Source organism: Triturus cristatus, chromosome 5_2, assembly GCF_964204655.1.
Source record: "Triturus cristatus chromosome 5_2, aTriCri1.1, whole genome shotgun sequence".
Classification (NCBI taxonomy): domain Eukaryota; kingdom Metazoa; phylum Chordata; class Amphibia; order Caudata; family Salamandridae; genus Triturus; species Triturus cristatus.
The window spans coordinates 1006440507-1006465997 of NC_140588.1; the positions used below are offsets into that span (position 1 = coordinate 1006440507).

The 25491-nt window shown below is 42.9% G+C and overlaps 1 protein-coding gene across 1 annotated transcript in view; it reads left to right on the forward strand.

The window, feature by feature from the left end:
• The window catches only part of C5_2H8orf48 (chromosome 5_2 C8orf48 homolog), a 285118-nt gene extending 260358 nt beyond the window's left edge, over nucleotides 1-24760 (forward strand). Inside the window, exon 6 of the mRNA XM_085608284.1 lies at nucleotides 24188-24760. Coding sequence (XP_085464410.1) covers nucleotides 24188-24289 — 102 coding nt within the window. The 3' untranslated portion in view covers nucleotides 24290-24760. The remainder of the gene's footprint in view (nucleotides 1-24187) is intronic.
• Nucleotides 24761-25491: the final 731 nt, after the last annotated feature.

The following is a 25491-nucleotide window of genomic DNA, read 5'->3' on the forward strand; positions in this document are numbered from 1 at the left end:
GCTTCGCTATCATGTATCCCAGAGTCACCCACCGCGTCTGCGGGACCGAATAATCATTTGGTTCCCACACATTCAGCAAGCATCTCCTCGCTTCAGGCAGCAGTGCGACACGCGTAACCACACGCAAAACCTCATGCACACCACGCCAGAATCGCTCCACTTTCGGGCACTCCCACAGTATATGCATGAAAGTTGCCAAAGCACCACAGCCGCGCTTACACAATCCGTCAGCAGCAAAGCCCATACGTAGAAGCCTCGGCCCCGTGACGTAAACCCGGTGAAGGATCTTAAGCTGGACGAAGCGAAGGCGAGCCGGGATGGCCACCTCCTTCGGAGAGGCCACCGCGGAGATCCAGTCCTCGTCGTCCAGCTCCAGCCCATCGGCAACCCAGGCCTCGCGGAGGCCAGTCAGCAGGCACGATCTGTCATTGATCAGTTTTTTATATATAAGGGAGATCGTGCTGTCTGGTACATGGCCATCCAGCACCCTGTCCTCTAGGGGGGAAGACTCCGGAATGGACGCAACATCCGGGAAGACGGAGGCCAGCGCGTGGCGGACTTGTAAGTATCGAAAGTACTCACTGCCTTGCAGCTGAAACTCCGTCTGCAGCGTCTCAAAAGTCTTGAAGCCCCCCCTCGTCCAGAGATCTCCCACCGTGCTGATTCCGATCGTGTCCCACTTCTCGAAGCCCTTCGATGTCCACAGGGAGCCCAACCTCTCAGACGCGTACAGCGGTGATGCCCGGGTCAAACGGTCCTTCCACCCCATAGCTGCATTAGCCGCGTGCCATACACGCACCATGACACGCGTCGGTCCCGTCAGACGGGAGTCGGGCGTGCCAGAGTAGAGCGCTCGATTATAATCGCCACCGGGCAGGAGCATCTTGTCCATTTCAAATGCCGGGTTCAAGGCGGGCCCGTAAAGGCCATGATTGATTGCAGCTAGCTGGGAGGCCCAGTAATACCGTTTAATGTCCGGGAGGGCAACCCCCCCATCATACCACGGGAGCGTCAATTTGGCCAGAGTAACACGCGGCCTCCCGTCCCAGAACAGGCGCCGCTGCAGGCCCTCCACCTCGCGGAAGTAGCGCGCTGGGACCAAGTCCATAGTGTTCTGGAGGGCGTACAGGAAGCGCGGCAAGGACATCATCTTAAACAAGGCCGCTCGGCCAAGTGGCGAGAGCGGAAGACGCCGCCAACGGGCGACATCCTCTCGCAAGCGCTGGAGGGGGGGCAACAAGTTCCGCTCGTAGCGGGCCTCCGGGTCCAGAGTGATATATATACCCTGTTAGACCTGTCAGCCCTTTGGGTGGTCCCTCCTCATCATTATTTATTTTGTCCCACTTTTGCCTCAAACCCTGTTTGAATTTTTTCCTTTTTGGGAACCACCAGACTTTTTCGTGTTGCTACAGATTCAGGGAGCCATTTTAGCTACCCCTGAAACTTCTGTCTGAGGGCCTGGAGCACAAAATGGTGGCCACCTGTGACATCACCAGCACCCACTGGAACCTACCAGCACCTTCCAGAACATTCCAGGAGATTCCAGAACTGTGTGACAGTTGGAAACCGTTTAGAATGTTGGGAGGATAAGAGAGGCAGTTGGCAGTTGGAGCTGGCAGTTGGCACCTGACTGGTGAAGAGAGAGGAGTACAACAGTGAAGGAGGAAGGAGTGAAGCAGCAGGGGTGGAAACTTGTGCCTGGAGTGGGGTCCATAAACCCACCCTTGATACTTGTCCCTACTGATGGATCCCAGCCTATAGCCCTGTGTGGGAAGAAGACAGAAGAAAACCATCCTAAGGACCTGGACAGCAGGAACAGGCCTTAGAACCAAGAAAACAGCAAGATTCTGACCTGAGAACTGGTTTCCCTGGAGCCTGGCGTCGAGTAGCCGAAGACCTGGAGCCCGAGGTGGAGATGCGGCGCTGACTGAGGTAGCAGACGTCGTACCCGGAGCCGCCTGAGGTCTTAAGAGGGCGCCGGCGGAGGTCGAGAGGAATACCAAGGGTCGAGAAGGAGGTGAACCGAGGTCGAGTGAGCGGCGTCATCGGAAGGGTGAAGTCCGCCCTCCGGAGTCGTCGGAGACCGAGGTAGAGGAGCACCGGAGGTCGGGAGTGAGGATCGCACTCCGGAGTCGCCCGGAGCCTGTGAGGAAGAGCACCGGAGGTCGGGGGTGAGGATCGCACCCCGGAGTCGCCGGAAGTCGACAGCGAGGCCAGGCCGGCCGACGTCATCGGAGCCGAGAGCGCCATCGGACCGGAGCCGCCCGAAGTCGACATCGTGAAGAGACTGCCCGACGCCATCGAATCGGAGGTCGAGATCGAACCGAGGCCACCGACATCGGACCGGAACCGCCTACCGGCGTCGACAAAGAACTGACACTGTGCCGAGGCCGCCGAGACCGAACCGGAACCGCCTCACGGCGTCGACACGACTCCAGCGGCGTCGGAACATCAGAAAAGGGCAGTAAGTGGAGTAGAGGGCGCCTAAGGCCCTGTGGAGACCTGAGAGACTACTCTAAGGGGCTAGGGAGGTGCTGAAACCCACCTGACTGTGCCTGGGGTGAACTGGAACTAACCTAGAGAGGTTGTGTGGAGAGGAAAGCCAGGGCATTGGAATTCCCCCCTTTGATCTACCTCAGTTTAGGCCTCAGCCTTTGCCTCAGCCAGGGAGTAGGACCCCCCAAGCCTTCCACACCCTACAAGCTGTGCCTGGGCCAAATCAGCCCTTAAGTATTGAAGTGTCATCTGATTCATGAGTGTTACTGTATACTTCTAATTATTTATTGGGGAAACTGTATTTATTAAATTCTTATCTATTTAATGCTGCACTGTATTTATAGGTCCACAGGACTTGTTGGTGTACAGTATTTATTGGTACAGTATTTATTGGTACAGTATTTATTACCTCAAAGTATTTAATTGTCTGTATATATTGCACTTGTATTTATGCCCTGTTATTTATGATCACCCCTATTTATTTCAGCAAACAGCAAATATTTATTTGACCTGCTCTATTTAAGAATTTGTATATTGTGATTGTTATTTATTTTTCCAATCAGCAACTAAGAGAAAAAGATAAAGAAAGAATATTTTCATAATTTTTACGGTGTAGAGTCGTTTTTGGAACGGATGCACGCATGGTTATTGTATGGGTATATTGTATGCTTAGCACTGCGCCTGTTTCCTGACCACTCGAGCCAAGCTACCCCATTGTGTCGGGAAGGCCCTCCACCACCCTGCGGAGTGGGAGTGGGGCTGTTTCCAACATACCCAGGTACCGGAACCCCTGTGAGGCAATCTGGATCGGGCAGTCACGCGGTAGGGCCGGAGCCTCCCCGGAAAGCACATATACACAGGATTTCGCCCAGTTGATGACAAGGCCTGAGTTACGCCCGAAGGAGCGCAAAACATCAACCAGGACAATCAGCGATTTGCGCGGGGAGGCGAGATACAAAAGGATATCATCGGCGTAGAGGGACACGCGGTCCTCATACTCAGGGGTCCAGCGGAGACCACGGATAGAAGGGTGCCACCGTAGCCACTCCGCCAAGGGCTCCAAGGCCAGTGCAAACAGGAGCGGCGACAAGGGGCAACCCTGACGCGTGCCCCGCCCCAGCCCGAATGGGGCCGAGACTCGCCCATTCACCACCACCTGCGCCAATGGGCCCGAATACAACAATTTGACCCAGCTAATGAACCCCGGGCCAAATCCGAATTTCGCCAGCATCGCCCAGATGTATGGCCATTCAAGCGTGTCAAACGCCATGGTGGCGTTTAAGGATGCCAAGATGGCCGGCTCCCGCACAAACGGAACACGCGCGAGCACCCCGTGCAAGCGTCGCAGATTAAGAGCCGTGTTGCGATGGGGTATAAATTCTGACATGCTTTTTTATCCATCTATACATTTATCAGGTTTCTTATAAAGGGCAACTACTCACCCATGAGGGACTCAAGGAGCTGAGTGCCGGCGGTGGGGTCAGGGTGAATCTGCGGTTCAGTCGTAGAGCCAGGTCTTTAATCAATCAATCAGATTTATAATATAAAGGACGCCTACTTTCCCCTTTACTATTCACTCTACTTTTTACTTTACTATTTACCCTTGTGATCAAACTCTTTTTGGAAATGATCAATTACCCATTAAAGACAAAGGTTTCAAGGTTACTGCTTGCATGGATGATAGTTGATTTTCTTTTCACAGCTCTACTCTATATTTGCAAAACTAATGAGTACTCCACCCTCTGTCGTTATACATGTAATTCAGGAAGATGGTGCTATCTCCTGGCCATGTACTCCATATCCCAGTTTGTATCATATTGTGCAAAAGAATTACAAAGTTGTTAGTCAATTTTCAATTTATTTTTATTATGTTTTGGCACTCCGAAGAGGTCCACATAAAACAAGATACACAAATACAAATACACATTCTCAAAGTAAAAATGACAACTACAACATTTTCCACTGAACAAGATAATCAGCGACACATACCTCCATATTTGATCAATAAATAGCTAAAAAACCTTTAAAAAAGTTAAAAATATTGAAGCAAAACATTTCATTTGGAGGAGTATATAAAGCCTGCAAAAAAGAATTCACATTGAGGATACCCAATTGCAAGCATATTGATCTTAACCACTTCAAACGAAGTGGACGCAATGCAGGACATATAAACAGTACATGAGAACGATCCTGAGCAGACATATTACAAAAGTTACATGTGGGAGAGGACCCATGCCATTTTGCCAAAAGAGTATTTAGGGGCAGCAAGTCCTGCCTTAAGAGGAACCAAAATCTCCGAACACCATGTGGTAGATTCCAGGTGACATAGGGTTGGGCAAGCTTCATTGAGTATGTATTAGCAAGGAGATCACCTCCCCTCTTTACTAGCATGGACTTCTTGTCCAACGTGAAGCAAAGAGCCCAAGAAGCCTGTTTCAAAAGAGATTTTAGCTGGGAAGGAGAAATAGTAAAAAGGGTACTCTCTTCCAATTCAAGAAGTGACACAGCCTTTCTAAAGTTCTTAACAATTTGGGAGTACTCTCTTAAGCTACCCAACAATTCCCCCTTGAGAAGGGATCTCAAAGTCCCCGTTTCTCCTCTAGCCAGGCTGGCAACCCATCGTACTAGAGCGGACAGGCCCTGCGCCCAACTACTACGGAGACCGAATTCAAGTCTACAGGCAGCCACAGAACAGGCGGGGTTGAGAGAAGTTATAGACCTTAATAATTTTCCTTCTACCGTCTGTAGAAAACCCCAGTGCTTTAAGTCAACCAGTTCCATTCCGTACAGGAGGGTTGATGGAATTTTTGCCCTATAGACCTCCAGTAAACAAGCAAAGTGTCTTCTCCCTGTGGCGGAATAAAGGGCGCTCAGACTTTTGCCTTGGGACAGGGCTTTACGGGAATTATTATCGATATGAGGCTTCTCAGTCAGGTTGGCAGAAATTATTTTTCCTAAGAAGGTATATGTCTTAACCACCTCCAATTTCTGACCACCAACTGACCAACCAAAATTCTCTGATTTAGATTTTTTCTTCCCTGTAATGCACATAATTTTGCTTTTTGTGGCATTTATCCTCATGTAGTGGGTCTCTGCAAAAAGATGTAAAGCCTGCAGACAATTAGCTAATCCCTTAGGTGTTAAATCTAGGATAAGTATGTCGTCTGCATATAGGAGGCAGGAAATAGAAGATCCCCCCCACTACCGGGGCTATGCCAACACAAGATGAAAGCGAAGCTGGAAGATCAGCAATATACAGGGAGAAAAGTAATGGGGCCAGTAGACAACACTGTTTTAATCCATTAATGGAGGGAATAACCCGCGATAAACCCCTTTCTCCACCTTGTAACACTCGGCACCAAGTGTCCGTGTGTAAAGACCGCACCAGATCTAATAGAAGAGGAGGCATGCCCAAGTCAGATAGCTTTCTCCACAGCAAGGGACGATCAACTTTGTCGAATGCTGTGGAGAAATCAATGAAAGCCGCATACACTCCTCCTCCCCGAACTCTTATATATTTGTCCAAAATAACCTGAAGGGCTGTGAGGTTATCCAATGTACCATGCACCTTACGGAAGCCGGTTTGTTCACGGGGTAATAGCTGATTCGCATCAACCCAATCAGTAATTAGCGATAGGAGACATTTGGAAAAGATTTTTCCGATGGCATCAAGTAGGGCTATCTGGCGATAATTCATTGGCTTATCCCTATCGCCCTTCTTGAATAATGGAACCAATATGCTCCCCTTCCAAGAAGAGGGCACAGTTTTACTAATGAAGCAAGATCTAAATAATGGAAAAAGAATCTTGCTCCATAAAACAGGGTCCTGCTTCAATACCGATATGGGAAGTTCATCAGGCCCCATTACTCCAGAGGAACGCATGTCCTTAATGGCCATTTCAATGGTTTTCTCCGAAGGGGCGTCAATAGAAAACTCATCTTCTTTAGTAGTCCCCTTACATTCTACCCTTACGCCGTTCCCAGCATACAGGTTGGAAATGAAAGTGACCCATGACAATTCAGCAATGGGAATAGGGAGGGGGCTAACTCTTACTCCACAACCCTCCCCAATGAGTGACCAGAATTGTCTAACTTTGCCATGAACTGCGGCCTCCCGTAGATTTATCCAGATTGAATCTTCTTTTTCTTTTTTAAGTTTCTTCCTAATTCTGCTTCTCCTTCTTTTTAACAGGTATATTTTATTATTTATTTCAATAGATCTACGCAAAAATTGCTCCCGCACTAATTTATTTATTTCCTTATTTAGGAGGGTAATCGGTCTAGAAACATAAATCTTTTTTACAGAAGAGCTAGACCTTTTGGCAACACGGATGACCTCCTTCATAAAATTCTCAAAGTGAATTATTTCAGAACCCTGCCAATCATTCAGTTCTAGAATTGTTTTACCTAGAATACACTCCAGGCCCTTCTTGGCTTTAAAATTCCAAAAACATCTTCCAGAGTCCTTATGAAAGTTAACTACATCACTGTTAAGGGACCATGAGTCGGAATTAGGAGGTTGTAATGAGAGGCTTATAGTAATCACGTTGTGGTCACTAAATGATGTCGGAGAGACCACCAGATCCTTCACTAAGGAGAAAATACAATAGTCGGTGTTTACATAGTCCAGAATTGACTCACTTTGGGAGGATCTATGAGTAAATTTTGCAGGGACATCAGAGGGAAGCCTACCGTTCACTATTAACCCCTCCGCCGCTGAAATTTCTTCTAGCAACAGCTTCCCTCTCTTATTAGTTTTAATTTTATTAGGGAAGAGAGATTGAGGAATAAGATAGGCTTCTTCTTTAAATTTGTTTCTAAATAGCTCTAAGCTAGAGTTAGAAACTTTACAATTAAAATCACCTACTAACAACACATAGGGGGGAGGTTCTAACTCTTTAATCTGTTTAATGTACAAAAAGACTTGCTTCAATAGAATATTAAAACATTCATCCGGGGGGATGTATGCGTTTATTATTACCAGAGAATTATTGTTTCCCATACTGGTTAGACTACAAAGGGTCACCGCCTGAAAGAGGTTGCTTGGGTCAGCATAATGGGTGAAGTTCCACTTTAATCTATTGGACAAAAGGCACGCAATTCCCCCTTTTGCATGCCCTTTCTTCGAAGGAGAGGCCATTGCCTCAAGGACAAAATAATCTCTCCCTGCACACAATCTACTAGCACACCAAGATTCTTGGATGCAAATCACACTAGCGTTCAAAGAGAACAAGTACTGTAATTTCTCGGGACTATTATTTATCTCGGCAGCGTTCCAATAGAGAACTTTTAAATTACTGCTAAAGATGTTGAAAAAGTTTGGGGTTGTCTATGGATTTACTAGACAAAGCACCGGGCAGCCAATTCCACAGCTGGTTATCTTCTATTGGGAGGGTGTTCTGAATTAACGGGGCAGGCCTTACATGCGTCACCAAACGTGTGCTTTTCGAAACCCAAATCTCTAAATCATCAAATGAGGGAGGGGGACCATCTTGGCCAGTGCCCTGCTGAGAGAGTCTATTATGAGGGAAACTATCTCTTCCAGAAGACAAAACAGGTAATACATCAATTCCCCTACACTGGAAGTTCTCAGCCTGTTGCAATATAAGATTTACTATAAGTTTGGAATAGAACTTTACCCTGACATAGGGCGCGGCAACTGTTCCTGATATAGAGACTAGATCAATATCATTAGATTGGATTAACTTTAGACTCTCTATGTCTTTGAAATACTTAAGTAACCATGTTCTATTTAAAGGCAGATCAGAATCAAATAACGATAGAAAATCCACAGTCAATGTATCTACAAAAACTTCTGGTACTTTTATAGGCAGATGATGAGGCCATACAACGCCGTCACCTGAGGCATGAAAAGTAGGGGCAGAAGGATTAAGAGCCACAGATACAATAGTGACTGACCTGGTCATCTCTGCTACGGGGAGAGGGATCGTCAATCCTCCTACATCTAATAGGGGGCCTCCCACGGGAGAGATTGAACAATTGGAAGAAATTTTAATGCCTAATGCAGAGGGATTCAAATTATCGGAAGAATGAGTGGCCGCTTCCTGACTCAAGGACCCATTCACAGATTCTCCAGTGATAGGTTCATTGATATCAGGGACTTGGGAATCCTCAAAATGTATTTGTCTCTGCCTTTTCTTCCTGTATCTGCGGATTGGTTTCCTCTTTTTTCCTTTATTCTTTCTTTGTTTTCCAGTTTTTTCTTATTTTTCCCCCCCTTTCCCCTTCATTTCAGGCACAAAAATTGGGGATAGCTCATTTTCAGATTTTGGAGCGGTAACATCAACACTTTTTTCTTCAATTTCGAGGTCAGAATTCCTTACACAGTTAGATACGGGAAGTGTGGGTACTAAAGATGGCTCATTTTTAAGAATAGCCACAGGTTTATTTTGCACTGAATTAACATTTCCAGCTAGATGGTCACTACCCGACTCAGGCCCCTGCAATCCTGCCTTAGGAACTAAGTCAGGAACCTTTTCCGGGAGCTTTAACAGTAAGACATTTAGTATCTGAGTGACTGATTCCAAAATACAATCAGAGCTTCCCACAAATTTACCCAATAACTGTAAAATAGATGCCAGCAAATGTTCCAATGCAATCAGGGATTCAGAAATCAGTTTTTCCGATTTATCAAAACCTGGAGGACCCATGGAACCAATGCCAGATATATTAAGCAGTGGGCTCTTTGAGATGTTATACTGTGAGAAAATATCTAGCGATTTTAAGGAGGGGGTACTGCTATAGAGCAGAAGACCAGATGGAGTAGTGCCAATCAGGGACTTAATAGCTTCAGATGATTTCAGAGTACCATCAGCTAGGTATCGACCACAAAGCTCCAGGTCAATACTCGACAACTGTGAGTCCCCCTTACCATCCACCTTTGGCTGTAAACCTCCCATGGGATCATTGGATAAAAACACTTTATGGTTTGCAGACACATTATTTTGTTGCCCACCCTCAGAATTGAAAGCAGAACACTTAATGTCACCAGTCATTTCAGGGGGCGCTGGGCAAGATTCCTCGGTAATCAGGGAGCCCGAATATTCTTCATTCACCAAAGGAGGGACCTTCTTGAGCACCATAAGGGCTGTGCCAGATGGAGAAGCTATGTCAAAGGCTTTATTTGCAACATTTAACAATTCCTTATCCTTGGGTTTTTTCCACAATTGCAGCAGCTGGCATTGACCCTTTAATAACAAATTACTGGCAGCCTTTTTTCTAAGGGGGTTGGATCTTGTCTTCATGCAAGACCTTCCCCCCAATAGTCTCCCCGAACGTAACTTTTTAGCCGTCATCCTTATACGTGGAGAGCAGGGGAGACCGTAACCCCGGTGAATACAATTAATAACAATTAATCAATAAAAGATTGAATATTTGGAGGTAAGTACGGAGAGTTCCTGGTCAGAGAGACAATGTTTACACCGTCATAATACAACGCGAAATATGTAACACTAAGCAAATGAAAGAGTTCAATAAAAATAAAATAAAAATATAAATAAGTAGGCCCAGCCCAGCCTACTTCAGCCTCTGAGGGCCACAGAGGGCCCGCCCTTTGCCCGGGCTTAACCCCCACGCGCGATCCCGTGTCGCGGGAGAAGTGCCGCTCCTTTTCTGCGCCTCCGAGCGCGGGCGCTGGTGTCAGGGGGGGGCGGAGCCACAAAGGATTGTGGGGCCTGTAGTCCCCCCACTCTGCGGTTGCGGTATGGAGTGCGACGGCGGGGGGGACCAGGCAGCAGGAACACACAGGTAATATCCCCCAAGTGCTCTGCAAGTCCAAAGTGCGGCAAATTGGCTCCAAAAACCGCGTTTAGGCAATGTAATTACCCCCCCCAATGCTCCGCAAGAGAAAGCACGGCAAACTTGCTCCAAAAGCGGCGTTAAGCAATTCAGTCAACCAGACAGTCCAGACAGATCACTCAGATCATGCGGATCATATAGATGTTCATTCAGCTGGTCAATTCCAGTGGTTAATCCTCCAAACAGCCCCCACAAACCCACCTTGACCAGCCAATATGCAGGGAGAAGGCGATATGACTCCTGCCTCAATCTAGCTGCACCGCTCACCAGATAGAAACGGGAGGGGGGAACACCTCTCCCACTGTGAAACCAGCAACAGCAGCAATGGCAGTGACAATGGCCAAGTCCGAGGAGTCTGGAGACAGAACCGCAGGAGATTGCGTCTTAACAAGTCCCACCAAGTCCCAACAATTAGCGCCACCGCCCCCGCTGCACTCACGGGACTCTTGGGACTGATGCACTTCCGCCGTGTTCTGTGTCTGGATTGCGTTTTCTAAATCCAAGATCCCCCTTTAAGCGCGTCGTGTCTGCTGCTTTCTCCCTGCGCTGTCCGCTTCCAATCTGCATCCACGGAAGACACGGAAGGTGGGACTAGTAGGCAATGGAGGCAATGGAAGCAATGGAATATATGGAGGCAATGGAGGCAATAAGGGCAATAAGGGCTGACGACCAACTCACCACTTTAAAAACAAATAGTCTTCCTACCGAGCCCTACCGTGTCAGCACAACACAACACAGCACAGCACAGGCACAGGTGAAGCAAAGCGGAGGAGAGAAAATGCGGCTCTCTGTGTTGGCGTGGCTCTCTACTGTGACTCTATACCGTTCTCCGCCGCTTCTCATTTCTCGTCTTCCCAGACAGGGGCCCTTTGCATTATCCCAGCGTTCCCCCAGCGGGGGCCCTTCAGCAAATGCCCAGCCGCCCGTATTGCAAAGTGTGATGGGGAGCTGCGTAGGCTGTCTGACGCCCAGCGCCAATGTGGAGGCAAAAAGCAAATGCGGAGGCAACAGCAGCGGCTGTAGGGAGCAAGCAGGATCTCGGGCCTCAATTTTTCGGACCTTGTACCTTGTACCGCGATCTACTGGATCTACAGGATGCGGTCTGCGGCTGGTCCAATCCCCCCTGGGCGACCTCGGGCAGCGACTGCTTCTCGGCTTCTCGGCTGTTTCTCACTCTCGCTCGATCTCAGCTTGCCGCTCCCCGCTCGCCTGCTCTTCCCAGTCCTGTACCGCCACCTCGCATTCAGCAAGTTGTTAGTCAAATTCCAATAGGCCAACAAGCACCTGCTAATCTTGATTGAAAAGCTGAAGGACATGAGTGATAAAGGGGTGTAGTCAGCCTTATTACATTTTAAGGCTATAACAGAGCCTTCAGATTGGTGCAAAGTTTGCAGCGGTGTTAGAACTTAACTGATGTTTGTACGTCACCTTCATGGTATATGAAAAAGAAGTTTGCTCTCCCTTTGGTTGATAAGATAAGTTATGTTAAAATGACTCGCCTGTTAAGGTCCTATGTGGTTGAAAACGAATATTGAAGTTAGCAACAAAATATCAGGTGTCGGTCCTGCACCTCAAGCAATAGTCTTCAATTAAAACGTTTATTTCACTTCAGTTTTGGGATGAACTCTTTTGGGTATGGATTTGATGCCTTCAAGATAATGATTATCACTACTAGTACCATGAAGAAATCAAGCTCTTACACTGAGAAAAGTCCTTTACACCTCAAGCCTGACCATCAAAACCTTCCTCATAAGGCCACTTTTAACACAGTACAAAATAGGAATTCACAAGAAACTAAAAAATCAGTGTGGTTGTTATGGGAGACTGCATTAGACCGTCACCTGGACACACAAGAATAGACCTATAATATGGTTGCAACTGCACAAAGTCTCAATCAAAACTAGAAAGATGCAACCCGTGTTCTTAATGCTGCACTCTGGAAATTGGAAACCTCATTTAAAGGTAACATCCTTCCCATTGCTCAAACAAATGAGGAACCAACACCCTCTATCTTAAGTTATTTCACCTACCAGTTTGGAACCAACTATTGATCTCAAATCAGCAAAGCAATCACTCAACCTCTACAACTTAAGTCTACAATTATACTTTGACCCTGTTCCTCGTTTCTCTAAAAAGCAGTTCCCTAACCAAGAACAAAAGTTGTGTTCTTGATGGATTAAGTCTTCTCTCATTGGAAACAGTCCAGCCTCAACATATAACACAATCTGGTAGAATTCATATGCATTGGATGGACAAGGCCATAGTGAGAGGCTCTCTGTCCATACATGACAGTATTGAACAGTTCTTGTATGAACACACAACACACACTCCCAGATGAAAGAGCAATTAGATAACTGCATAAGCTTTCTTGAACACTTCCCCAGCCTAGTCCATCTTGCCTTGTGAAGAATCTGTTTTACAATACCTCACTCAGTATTAGTCTCTTTTGTATCCCATGAAAACCACATTGGACCCAACATTGAGGTCTGTCACATCATAAATGAATAATACTTTAAGTAAAATGCCTGTTCTTGGGGGCTGGACCCCACCGTATAGCCTGGACCGACATCTCACTTTGGGTCAGATGTCACAAAATACTGCTCTCAATTTGTGACGACAAATAATTTTCCAAATCGATCTATGTATAAATAAAATCTTTTTAGGAATTTCAGATTAGTAGTGGGTCGCAGTCCAACCTACCACATTAATATTCATGAAATGGGTTAAAAATTGTGACTTATTTGAGGCCATCATCAGAAGGCCACGTCTGTGTTTGCCTTTCAATAAAGTATAAAGATTTTTTTTTTTTAAATGCAGCCTTTTTCCCCTAAAGGATACGGGGTTTCATTTAAAAAGGAACAAATACTTTGTTTGTTCGAGAGTTGGTAGTGGCCCAATGGATCACAGCCTACTTCCCGAGAACTTTTTTTTTTTTTTTTAATTCACCAAGGGGTAGGGGTCCTAAAGGGATCCCTTCCCTTCTGCGAATGGGTTGCCACCCCAACTTGAAGGTTGTTAAAATTTAGTTGTTTTGCCACTAGATTGCTAATCATGTATAGAGACCACGCCCAATTTGAGCATCTGCAACCATTAAAATGATCATTCCTGACCTCTTATTATACACCCTTGATTTCACAGTTCTTGCCTGATCTTTACACAGCTATCAGCATGCCTACAACCTACATTCATAGTGGACCATACATATCAATCACTTTGCCACAAACACAGAATAAAAGACTCCATGCATACTTCTCCCAGAATACTCTTGGCCAGTTTATTTGTATAGTAAAGCCAACAGAAAATCTGATTTTCCGCCAAAGAATTGTAATGAATATTTTTGAGTGATATTGAATTGTTCCCCTTGATTTGTTATCAATGATCCTGAAACTTGATGCACTTTACCATAACTTACCATACTACATGTACATTGAAACATATTTCTAATCTGCAAATTTTTTGATTCACGACTTGCTTTCTTTCTTTTTAGTACCCTCCTCTTTTTTAGATTATGAGTTGTCTGTTAGCAAGACCTATTGTGTCCAATAAATTACAAATGCGTAGAGTGGGCTTTGGGTAAGCCCCTTGCTCATGAGTGAATAGCTTTGTTGTCTATCTCATTTCTCAGCTCTTGATTCAATTGTTTTTCTCCCTATTCGTGTGTATGTCTCACTCATGAGCATTTAGGTCTAATAGATTGTATCCGCTGCTATCAGCTGTGGGCATGCCACACACCAGACAATGATGTTTATCAACATCTTCATGATGAAGAAGAGGAAAGGATTGGCCCTCAGAATACAGCTCCATTTCCCAAATTTATCAGCAAAGAAAAAGTGAGGGAAGAAAAGTGGATCTGAAAAAGGGAAGGGCCCTTGACCCCCAACATGATACCCCGGGAGTTGTTCCTCTGAGACCCGGACTGGTGAGCAGACAATTTGATGGAATTCTTAACTGAGATTTCGGTAGAGGTCTGGTGTCCATGTTCGTGGCAAAACAGTATCATAGTCACAACCTAAAACAAAGGCCAGAAAAAAGATCTGATGTCTTATAGACCAATTAGCCAAATAGATATTGATTGTAGAATCTTTACAAAATTGATTTTCACGGCACTGGATGACTGGGTCACTACAGAGAACATCCTTTCTCCCTTTCAAAGTTGGTTCAGAGAAGGACTTTCAACTATCGATCACCTTGATTAATGGTTGTACAATACCAGCTCTTTTATATGCCGATGATTCAATTCTGATCTCGAAGATCGCTAAGGGCCTACAGGCACAATAGGCAGCCATGGAAAAAAATTGTCAAGCAAATCAACTAAAATTAATAAAGGAAAAAACAAAATCCTAACTTTGAAGACAAACTGAAAGAATAAATTAGTCTTCTGTATGAATGGTAGCAAGTTAGAATAAGTAAAATCTTTTTAAATACTTGGCGGTAGTATGCAACAGAAACCTCAACTGATCTACCCATACAGAAAACACCCTTGAAAGAGCTTAGGCACCAGCAAATGCTATCGTAAGGATGCTTATAAATATCAGATTTCTAACCACATTGACAAAGTTTTTCCCGAAAAGATAGGAGGTCAAATCTCTCATGGTGCAGAACTTTGGGACCTGGTTAAGATTGAATGCTGCGTTTGGTGTTTTTGAGTGCAGATTTGGGGAAACAATCCTCAGTGTGCTAGTATTTTTTCATGAAATCTGATCTGGGGTATACTGCTACTGGAGACTGCTGTCAGCTAGCCCCTATAATGTATGGGCTAGAGAAACTAAAAGCATCCCGTAAGAACTTGGTCGCCTGGGCATTGGAGGAACATTTTAAAATGAATGACAAGCCCTCCTTTGCAAAGCTTTGGTTCAAAGAAAGCAAGAGACTCGGCCCATTATTGACTCAAGTAATCTTCACTTTTCTATGCGATAGTTCTCATTGGTATCATTCAAAAAGGAATGTATATTTTAATGGTTAAATAACCTCATGCAATCAATGCTTTTGTGGCCATGAATTCACACAAGACCACCACAAATAAAATGAAAAGTAATTGTATCTCCTCAATTATGGAGTCCCTCTAAGAGACAAAAAAACAGACAAACAACACCAATACAATATGACCCCAGTGTAGTGCCTACCACAAAACAATATACATCAATGAAAATATGAAATGGGCTGTTGTGCTAGTAAGAAACAACCATCTGCAGTTCTCAAATCAGCTGATTAAGTGATAATTCCTTTATTGGTTAGTTTGTTACTCCTCTAGGTCAATGACGTTTCAACCCTTACTATGTTATAAGGGTCTCATTGGGACACATATTATATGGGGAAATCTGCACTAATGAATGGAGAATCTTTAGGAAAAGTGATGGTCTATATTGAACCAAAAGTCTATGTATGTGAAGGTATTTTACCTAAATTATCCTAATTAATAGGGAGAAAAGCCTAAGCATAAATACCACAGTTGCATCTCAGTGAATCAGTGAAGAAATTTAGAGAAGTACTCACTCAGGTAGCTAGTCCTGTGAAGATAAAAGTGCAAATGGTTAATGTTGCCCTTTTAATGTGTTCTAGTTCGGGTAAAATCCATGATAATGTTTTTACGAATAAATTAAAGCTAGGACTTATCCCTGGAAGTAACTTGAGTTAGGAAAATAAATTAATGCAGCCACAGAGGGCAGGAAGATTGCCTCCAAACAGGATAAATGTTGAGAAGGTTTGTGAGGAACTGTTTTAAGCCAGAATCAGCAAGACCACAAACCTCCAGCCCAGCTGAGCAATTTGGCTGACGCGAACGTTGATGCTCCAGTCCATAAATGGGGTTGGAAATGGACCCTGGCAGGGATAAAAGTGTGTTTGCAAGCTCAGGTGGAGTGATTATTCAGGTTCACTCCACAACGCAGCATGGTCCGCAGTATGCAATGAAGGAAATACCTCCTCCTCCTCTTTCCTTGACCACATCCAGTACTGGTCATCTGATGTTGTTGGCAGTATGTTGCCTTTCCATGTAATGTATTACTAATGGAGCAATAATAACTCAGCAGCAAATCCTGCTCCGGTGTTGCCCAATGCGTGTCTTTACCAGTTGGGTAGTCTGTCCAATGTAAATAAGGAGCATGGGCACCAACTCAATAAACCACATTTGCGGTATTACAATTAGAAAAAAATAATTCCATATTAATGAATCATGTTCAAAGAGTTTAGTGTTTGTAGTAAACTAACAAACCACACATCCACCCCATTTGTAATGACCTTTTAGTGGTCTTGGATGGGCCATAGATTGTCAAGTGTATTGTTTTTGAAGACCGTTGGAGCTGCTGAATGCACTAGATGATCTGGAATATTCTTACCCCTTTTGAAGGAGAACAATGGTAGTTCTAGGAATGGATCCATAGTTTGTATAATGTTCCACTGTTTTCAAATAGATGCTATTAACGTATTGCTTTATGGGCAAAATGTAGTGATTCAAACCATTTGATTAAACTCTCTCTTAAGTTTAGTAGTTAGGAGATCCTGCCTGTGGTTATCCGAAGCCCTTTTGAGTGCAGATTTCACAATTTTCCTAGAGTGTCTTCTTTCTAGCAATTTCAGCATATTGGCATTCTTAAAATAATCACTTTTATTAGCACAGTTGCACCTCAGTGTTCGAAATTGGCCATAAGAGAAACCATATCTGAGGGATCATGGATGGAAACTGTGATATGACAAATAAGTGTTTCTCTCTGTAGGTTTTCTGTATAAAGATGTAATTAATTGGTCTTCATTGTATTGGATTAAAAGATCGAAAAACGAGATCTGTTGGTTTTCACTGAGACCTATACATTTTAGGTTGGGCTGAGACTGATTTAAGATACGAGACAAACTCCTTTTATTGAGGACCTATATGAATTGCAATCAGTCAGAACAAATTTACTTTCAAAAGCTTCAACAAAAATATTTGCCAGGTTTGGTGCAAAAACCACACCCATTGAATTACCACCACATTGTTGATAGTACTGGTTACCATATTTAAAATAATGAGTTTGTCAAAGCAATTCTTTGGAGATCAATATTAAATTTGGTGGGTACGTCACGAGGTCCAGGGTGGGCATCTAGAGTTGATTTAATAGTAAGTCACCAGCCCCTTTCCAATAGAACGAGGGGTGCGACAGGGGTGCGCCATGGCTCCCACTTTATTTTCAATGTAGAATACCACGCACACCATCGGATCGAAACAACTCTGTATAGGAAAGACACTGACCGGAACAATTTGTTACATTTCTCCAGCTTCCATCAACCTGCTCTCAAGAATCATCTTCCATACTCGCAACTTCTAAGAATCAAGAGAATTATTTCAGAACCAACCCAACTCACACAACACATTTTGATCATGGAAAACCGTTTTGTTGATCGTGGATATCCCAAAGAGATACTTTCTAAGTCTATCAAACGAGCATCCACTAAAACCAGATCACAATTGTTGGACACAAAAAGCAGCATTAAATCATCATCAAGATCAGTAATGGTCTCCAAATTTTCTACCGAAAGCTTTAACATCAAGAAAGCCATTTTAAAACATTGGCCTATGCTACAAGTGGAACCTGACTTTAAGAACATTTTTGAGGACAGACCTCTCTTTGCGTATGAAAGAAGCAAGAATTTGTTGGAATTATTGAATTCTAAACCTATTTCTGATGCGGTTTTGTCATACAAAGGCACTGTACCTTGCCATAACTGTGGTAATTGTAACAATATCATCAAGGGGAACTGTACTCAACATCCCACACGTGGGTTCAATGTCAGACTACATGTCACAGCCACCTGTGACTCAAAGAATCTCATATACATGCTCAAGTGTCCCTGTGGCCTCGCCTACATAGGCAAAACAGAGAGAAAAATCAAAGTTCGATTAAATGAACATAAGAGTAACATCCGCAACAAAAATATGAAATGCCACATTGGCTGCACATTTTCAAGCTCAAAATCACAATATCAGTCAGTTGAGATTCTTGGTGTGTGAAGTTGTACCTATCAAAGCTGGCATAGACAACCGAAAATTTTTACTCCAAAGAGAGTCTGCTTGGATTTACAAAATGAACTCATTGGTGCCGCACGGACTCAATGACCGCGTCGAATTTAGCTGTTTCTTGTAAATAATTAATGTTCTTTGTGCAACGTTCCTGACTTCTTCAATGTTTTTTTCTATTTTTTCAACTTTTTGAATCTCTTTTTTAAATTTTTTATTATTATCGTGAACTATAAACTTTTCGTTCTTAACCTATTACTTTTTTTCACCCTTTTGTCTTCAACTTTTTATTCTCACACTGTTTATTCTCACATTGTCTATTTTTCCTGTCATCCCCTTCTTATGTAATGCTTGTTTACACATATCTACATTATTTAACTTTTCATAACTGTTTTATATCTCATATATCTACATCTTCCTTTCACCTTTCATATTTATACTTCTTTATATCATACCTATTCACATCTTCTTTTCACCTTTTATGTTTATACTTTTTCATGTTTTATCCCTTGGTCTGTTAAACCGTTACTTCTCACTTCATTTCTTTGCATCTTTCACTTTGAGTTTTTTGTTCATCAGCTTCATAACCTTCTGTTTAACTTTCTGGTCATCGTCAATACACACCGTTTACCTATGGTGAATGTTTTTTATACATATTGACAATGTCATTGCCTACAAATTGTCACTATTGACTGTTCCGCTACTTGCACTCACTTCATAAGTTTTTTTCACAATATTTTAGCCGTTAACTTTACTAACAAGGTTTTTCCCTATCCAATATGGCTGACACGCCGACCACGTTCATTTAAATAGATCCTTTTTCACTGAGTAATTCACACTGGTCTACGCATACCGTCTATTTAGTTACAGGGTGTTAAGCTTTATTGCTAATGGGCATATTTTTAACGTGGATACACCGCGCTACTTTTTGATTCACTTGTATCACTTCTTTTAACTCACTTAAACCGCTTTTTGATACGGACAGCTTATCACAGCCTCGTTGTTCGTTCAATCACTTTTTGAAACATCGCTAACACACAATTTTTCTCTTCGTTCGTTTTATTTCTTGGAACATCGTTAACACACAATGCGTTTCACTCTGTTACTATACGTTCACTTGGACACGTTTTGACTAACTACCATCCCACTGAATAGGTCATTACAAATCACTCCTATGTATCATATTTTTACAGGACTCCTCCTGATGAAGGGTAATTTCGTACCCGAAATGCATTGAGGACAATATTTTCTCGGGAGCCTTTAACCATTTGAATTTTGAATATTGATAATCTCATGAATACAATGAAGATTATAATTTGGATTGATAACCATCAATAAATTGCTTAGTTTCAAACTACCTGCATCTTGATCTTATCATTGCAACACAGTTGCCTTCACGGGCTGTGCTACAAGAGGGACACCACTCAAGTTTGATTGGTGCAACTGACATCAGTCCCACTTTATTTTCCCTGTTCATCAATGGAATTGTCGATTACATGACACTAAAAAATACTGATGCCCCGACTTTAGCAGGGGTTAAAATACCAATCCTAATGTTCGCTGACGACACATTGATAATTTCGAAGACCCCGAGTGAGCTCCAGCGTGCCCTATCAATTTTCAAAGGGTTTTGTCTGGAGCGTGGTCTCGAGGTCAATGTGTCGAAGACGAAATTCATGGCCTTCAACCCGCACAAAACTTTTAAAGGCAATATATACATGAATAATCGACCATTGGATCGGGTAGGAGTGTTCACATACTTGGGGGTACACATACAGAGTAACCGGAAGTGGAACCAACAAATTCACCTGGCATCACTCAAGCACCGGCAAATGGCGGGAGCACTACATCTAGAGCATAAAAAGGCACTTACTAAACCCATTAGACCAGTGCTCCAGGTTTAGTACTTGAAAGTGGTCAGCTCATCCCTCTATGGTGCAAAACATTGGGGGCTTGAGAACACATCTGAACTTACCGTGTCTGAAAATAGGTTTCTACATAACATTACCAATATCCCCCAAAGCACACCATCGTGTCCGCTGCACTACGATCTGGGAAGGAAGTTTTTATCAGACATCATAAAACTACGCCCAATTTTATATTGGCGCAGGCTATGGACAACACCGGAACTAAAAGTTTGACGCAGGTTTTGTAGATATAATTAAATCTGATAGCTTCCATAAGATCAAATGGCTCCAGGGTGTTAGAGATATTCTGGCCGACCTTGGTCTGATATCACTCGGGGAAGATCCGTTATCGGCTAGTTTTCCCACAAAAAAGCACCTGAAGGAAAACTATTGGGAGAGGATCACTTTTAATACCTGGAGACATAGTGAAGCAGCCACATTGACAGGAAGATTTTTAGAATTTAAACACACTACGCACTTCGAACCTTACTGGGATATCATAACAAAACCTCAAGAAAGGAAGCTGTATTTCCAGTTGAGGGTGGGTTCGCTACCCTTGAGATCTTTCACGGCAAGGTGATCTAATCCAAGCGACAATATGTGCCCATTCTGCCTGACCTATAAAGAAACGGTAGCACACATGCTTTTTGCCTGTCCAACCTATGTAATTCCCCGTCGGGTTTGGCTGAGACCTTTATGTAAGCTGCTAGGCACAAGCAGAAGTGCGGAAGGCGAAAGAATCATATGCACAAGTACATCATCCACCATTTTAACAGTCGTTGCGAAGTATCTTGGGTGGGCGTGGGTATTAAGGTCAAAATCAATGTTATCACAAAATCTATAGTTTAGCCTCCAACCACTGACGTACTGCTGTAAATACCATTAGATACTTGTTTCTGGGCTTTTCCGAGTCCCTAGGGTTTTATGTAGAAGTTATTCTTGTTGTGACCTCCCATTTTAGAACTGTGTACAGTTTTTCGTTTATCTTAATTTAAATAATTTATGTTTTTTTTTTAATGACCAGTTTTATCGAAAGCCGACATATATTTATTGTATCGTTGGAATTGGTTTTTTTGTGTTTTTTTTTTTAATGAATCTATGGATAATCTTTGATACATGCTTTTATGATTATATGTCGAATAAAGCTTTACAAACACTCAATAGTAAGTATACTCTCCTGTTGGTGCATGTTAGTGTACAAGGAGATAATATCCAAGATAACTAACCGCACCCTGTTGGGATTGAAGGGCAAATTTTCTGTCCGCTTAATCATGTACATGCTCTCACGCACATAGGTCTCCAGTGTAGGCACTATGTCTTGGATGAAGACTTTTATATATTTACCCATGGGCTCAGAACAGAGCCACAGTCTGATAAGACAACTTCACTTCCCCACACAAAACTTTCCTTCTTTAATTACTGTAATCTGAAGTTTTCTCTTCCAAGGAGTTGCACTCTGTCTGGTGGATTATCAAGGCTCTTGCGTACCTTGGGGGAGTGTATGTATGCAGCACGAGTACCATGGGGTCCTTTTTGTTGAGAAATTCAAATTATTTTGTAGTGGGGAACCATCCTTTTTAGCTCTCATGGTTACCTCTGGAACCTTAGTCTTTATTGATTCTACCAATTTTGAATCTCTTTCAAGTAATGGTTGTGTTGGACAATTGTGTTTGAATTTCAGTATCGTAATCTTGTAAATTTTGCACCACTATTCCTCCTCCCTTATTTGCGGGCTTAATCACAATGCTGGTGCCCTTTTTAATATTTTGTAATGCATGTCTCTCTGCCAGTGTAATATTAAAAGGTGTAAATACCCTTTCATGCTTCAATTGATTCATGTCCCTTAACATCCGTTTCTCAAAAGTGAGACGTTCATGGGCATTCCCACCATAGGTGGGTACAAGGTAGATGGAAGTCACAGCCCCGACTCTGACTCGGTGAGGGATTGATCCTTATTTGCACAAAAGAAATTGAGTCCGACTTTACGGTAGAATTTAACAGTTCTATCTGTAAAGTTAAGAAATCTGTTTTTCAGTGATCACAAAAGATAGGCCCTTGCTGAGAAGAGAGATCTCATCCGAGGAAAGGGCATGTCATGACAGGTTAAAAATAGGTATCAAATGATTATTTGATTGCAGACCGCCCCTGTGGGCGTATCTCTTATAGTAATGTCAATTACAGGTCTTCTGGTCCCCATCTGTAATAACTTCCTCCTCATTTGGAGGTCCCCTCAGAGTCTGCCATCGTTTGCCTCTGCATCCTTTCCCTCTCTATACTAGGACTAAAAACGTTGATGTGTGGAGTTCACACCAGTGCTAGAGCCAAGCAATCTTCAGTCAATCATGAAGAAGAAAAACTCCATGGTGGACAGACAATGTGCATGTCTAGCTAAAGAATGCAAAACAGGAGCATTGGAAAAACTATCTCTTAGAAACCACATTGGGATTCATGCCCCCTCTGCGAGAGCACAGTTATACTTAATCCTGCTCACTAACCGGAGAGAACGTAGACTTTTCGCCCTAGAGAGAGGAGGTTGTTTAATATTAAATGGAACCTTGAGCAGAAGAAATGAAGCAATTGTGTGTAAATGCTTGTGTGGCGCCACAGAGCATTCGAAACATTTCATGCTGAACTGCACCCTCTATACCATCATAAGATTGAGCACAATCAGCAAATTGCTGCATCGAGATGGACCCAGATGAAACAGGTCTTTTTTCACTTACGTGACCTATAGCGGTATGCAACTAAACAAACTGGATTGTATATGAGGAAAAGCTGAGACCTTAGGTCGAGAATTGGTGCAGAAGGAGAACACCGCTAGCCTCTCTCGTGTCCCATAGTGAAGCACTCGGGTCGTGCAGTCATTTTAACCCCTTTCTTAGGTTTAACTAATCTAAAGGCCAAAGTGGGACTGTTCTGTCTTTGGAAGAACTTGATTTCTAAAGTATTTTTTTACATAATGACTTTTTGATGTGTTTTTTTTTTTTTATCCTTAATGTAAGTGTTTTTCTATTTTAAAACTGTTAGTCTTTTCTATCTGCATAAAAAATAATATATTTGTGTGAAAGACATATGCTTTGCATTGTGGGCCGAAAACAATTAATACAATTCAGAAACTCAGTCTGTGCATGCCAGGGACTCATATTTCCTCCTATTTCTCTACCACCATTGCCCACATCTTTTGAAACCACACCTCTTTTTTACCCTTTACACATTACCATCCATACCCAGCATACTTGAGACTCCTATGGAGACCCCATAATAAGCATTGGTTGATCACCATGCAATGAACGAGTGGCCATCTTAAAATGTTTTTTTTTTTACCATATCAAGATAGCTAATATTGGTGGCAAGGATATGTAAATAGTTTTTTTTTATTTTAAGAAATCCAATTCAATGATGCCCACCTCGAATATGTGCCTATCCACAACTGTCATCTTTGAATGGTATTTGTGGAAACATTACATAATACATTCAAAGGTGCCTGCCGAGTATGCATGCGCATCTGTGACAGCCATCTTTAATGCAACTTGTATTGTTTTAGAACCTGTTCAAAGTTGGCCCACTCAGATGCATGTGGATTTACTGCGGCTATCCAAGCCAAAAAAAGAGCATTAGCAAAGACCATGAGTTTTACTGCCGAGACCTCTTGGCCTGCTCAATGGTTGTTTTCTCCTTCAGCCTTTAAAAATGCAATAAATGCATATGCTAAATTGCTTCACAAGAAGCTTTGACTGATTGACATGTTACTGTAAAGTATCGTTTGTTTTTACAAAACTGTTATAAATAAAAAATATAAAGCAAACAATGCAGTAAAATAATTATTAATCTAAAAAAGAAAACCACTTCAGTTGATTCTATTTTTTAAATTTACTAGCAATTATTTAAACATATGCCATTTGCGCCGAATATCGTTTGTGTGCTCAATCAAATGTTCAATAAGAACAATTAAATAAATGTGTTTTTTTTCTCTTAGGACTCAATCACACTTATTGGTGAAATCCACAGAACTCTACCCAAACTTTCAGATGACCCACAGCTCGTATGGCAAAGACTTTTGGAGTCAAGAACAACGTGACAGGCGCTTGTGGCTTGGATGCAACGTTATAGGTCCTCAGAGTTTGCTTGGTCGGTTTCAGTAGCAGAGAACTGACTTCCTGCTAGAATTTAGGCTGTGTGCTAGTATGGTTGAGGATCTCACATGTTCCCGCACCATTTAGTATAATCTTTAATTGAAAACTTTAGAACGTACATCTGCTAAACCTCGAAAAAGGTGAAATTTCAAGCTGGCATGGAAATACAACTTCACTTCCCCTCACAAATCTTCCCTTCTTTAATTACTGTAATCTGAAGTTTTATCTATCAAGGAGTTGCACTCAAAACCTGTTGACTTTACAAGTATTACTGCAGAGCAAAAGAACATGGAAAGAACTTTAATGGTGTTTTAAAATATGAACATTACTGTTTATGGTCGTTATGTAAAATTAATTATAGTAAAAAGCACACCCACATTTTTAAAAGATAATAAATGACCATTTGAGATAATTGCAAAGATGAGACGCAATCATCTGTTGTTGATGACCTACAAACTCAGCTGGCCACACCTTTGATTCCATAGTCTCCCTCCTAAACCTCCTCAACAATGATCCGTCTTAATGCTGTGATCTGTGACACCATCTTGCCGTGCCCTTCAGTATCACGAACTACCTCACCGTTTGTTCTGCCCTACAGTGTCACTAACCTACTGACCCTTTGCTCTGGATTGGAGGACCACTTCCCTTCAGGACATTACGGGCACTGTTTTCAGTGTTGGACCTTTGTGTGATGACCTAGTGCATTTTAGATGTTGTAGTCTTTTTTTTTTTTTCTTCCACAGCTACCCCTTGAGAGCTATGGTTATCGGGGACAACTTCTGCTATCACTAAGGGTTGCCTGGACTTAGTGCATGGTGCCTCACCAATAGGTGTACATAATATACTGAGCCATCCTCCTATGTTAGTGGTGCAGCAGTTGACATAAAGACTTGTATTGCTTTACTACTTTGTCATCAGTGACGTTTCCACAAGAAACCACTACTAACTTGGGCATACACTATACTAGATAGGTAATGTCTTTTGCTAAACTTTTTTATTAGGCGTCCGGAGACTAGCACCACCCTTTCTCCAAACCCTTTGGAGGTTTAGAATACAATGTAGATACATATACTACACTAGTACAATGTCTACTGTTCGGGAAACTAGCCAGGCTCAATGATCTGGGTACAGTGCCCTTGGGTTCCAG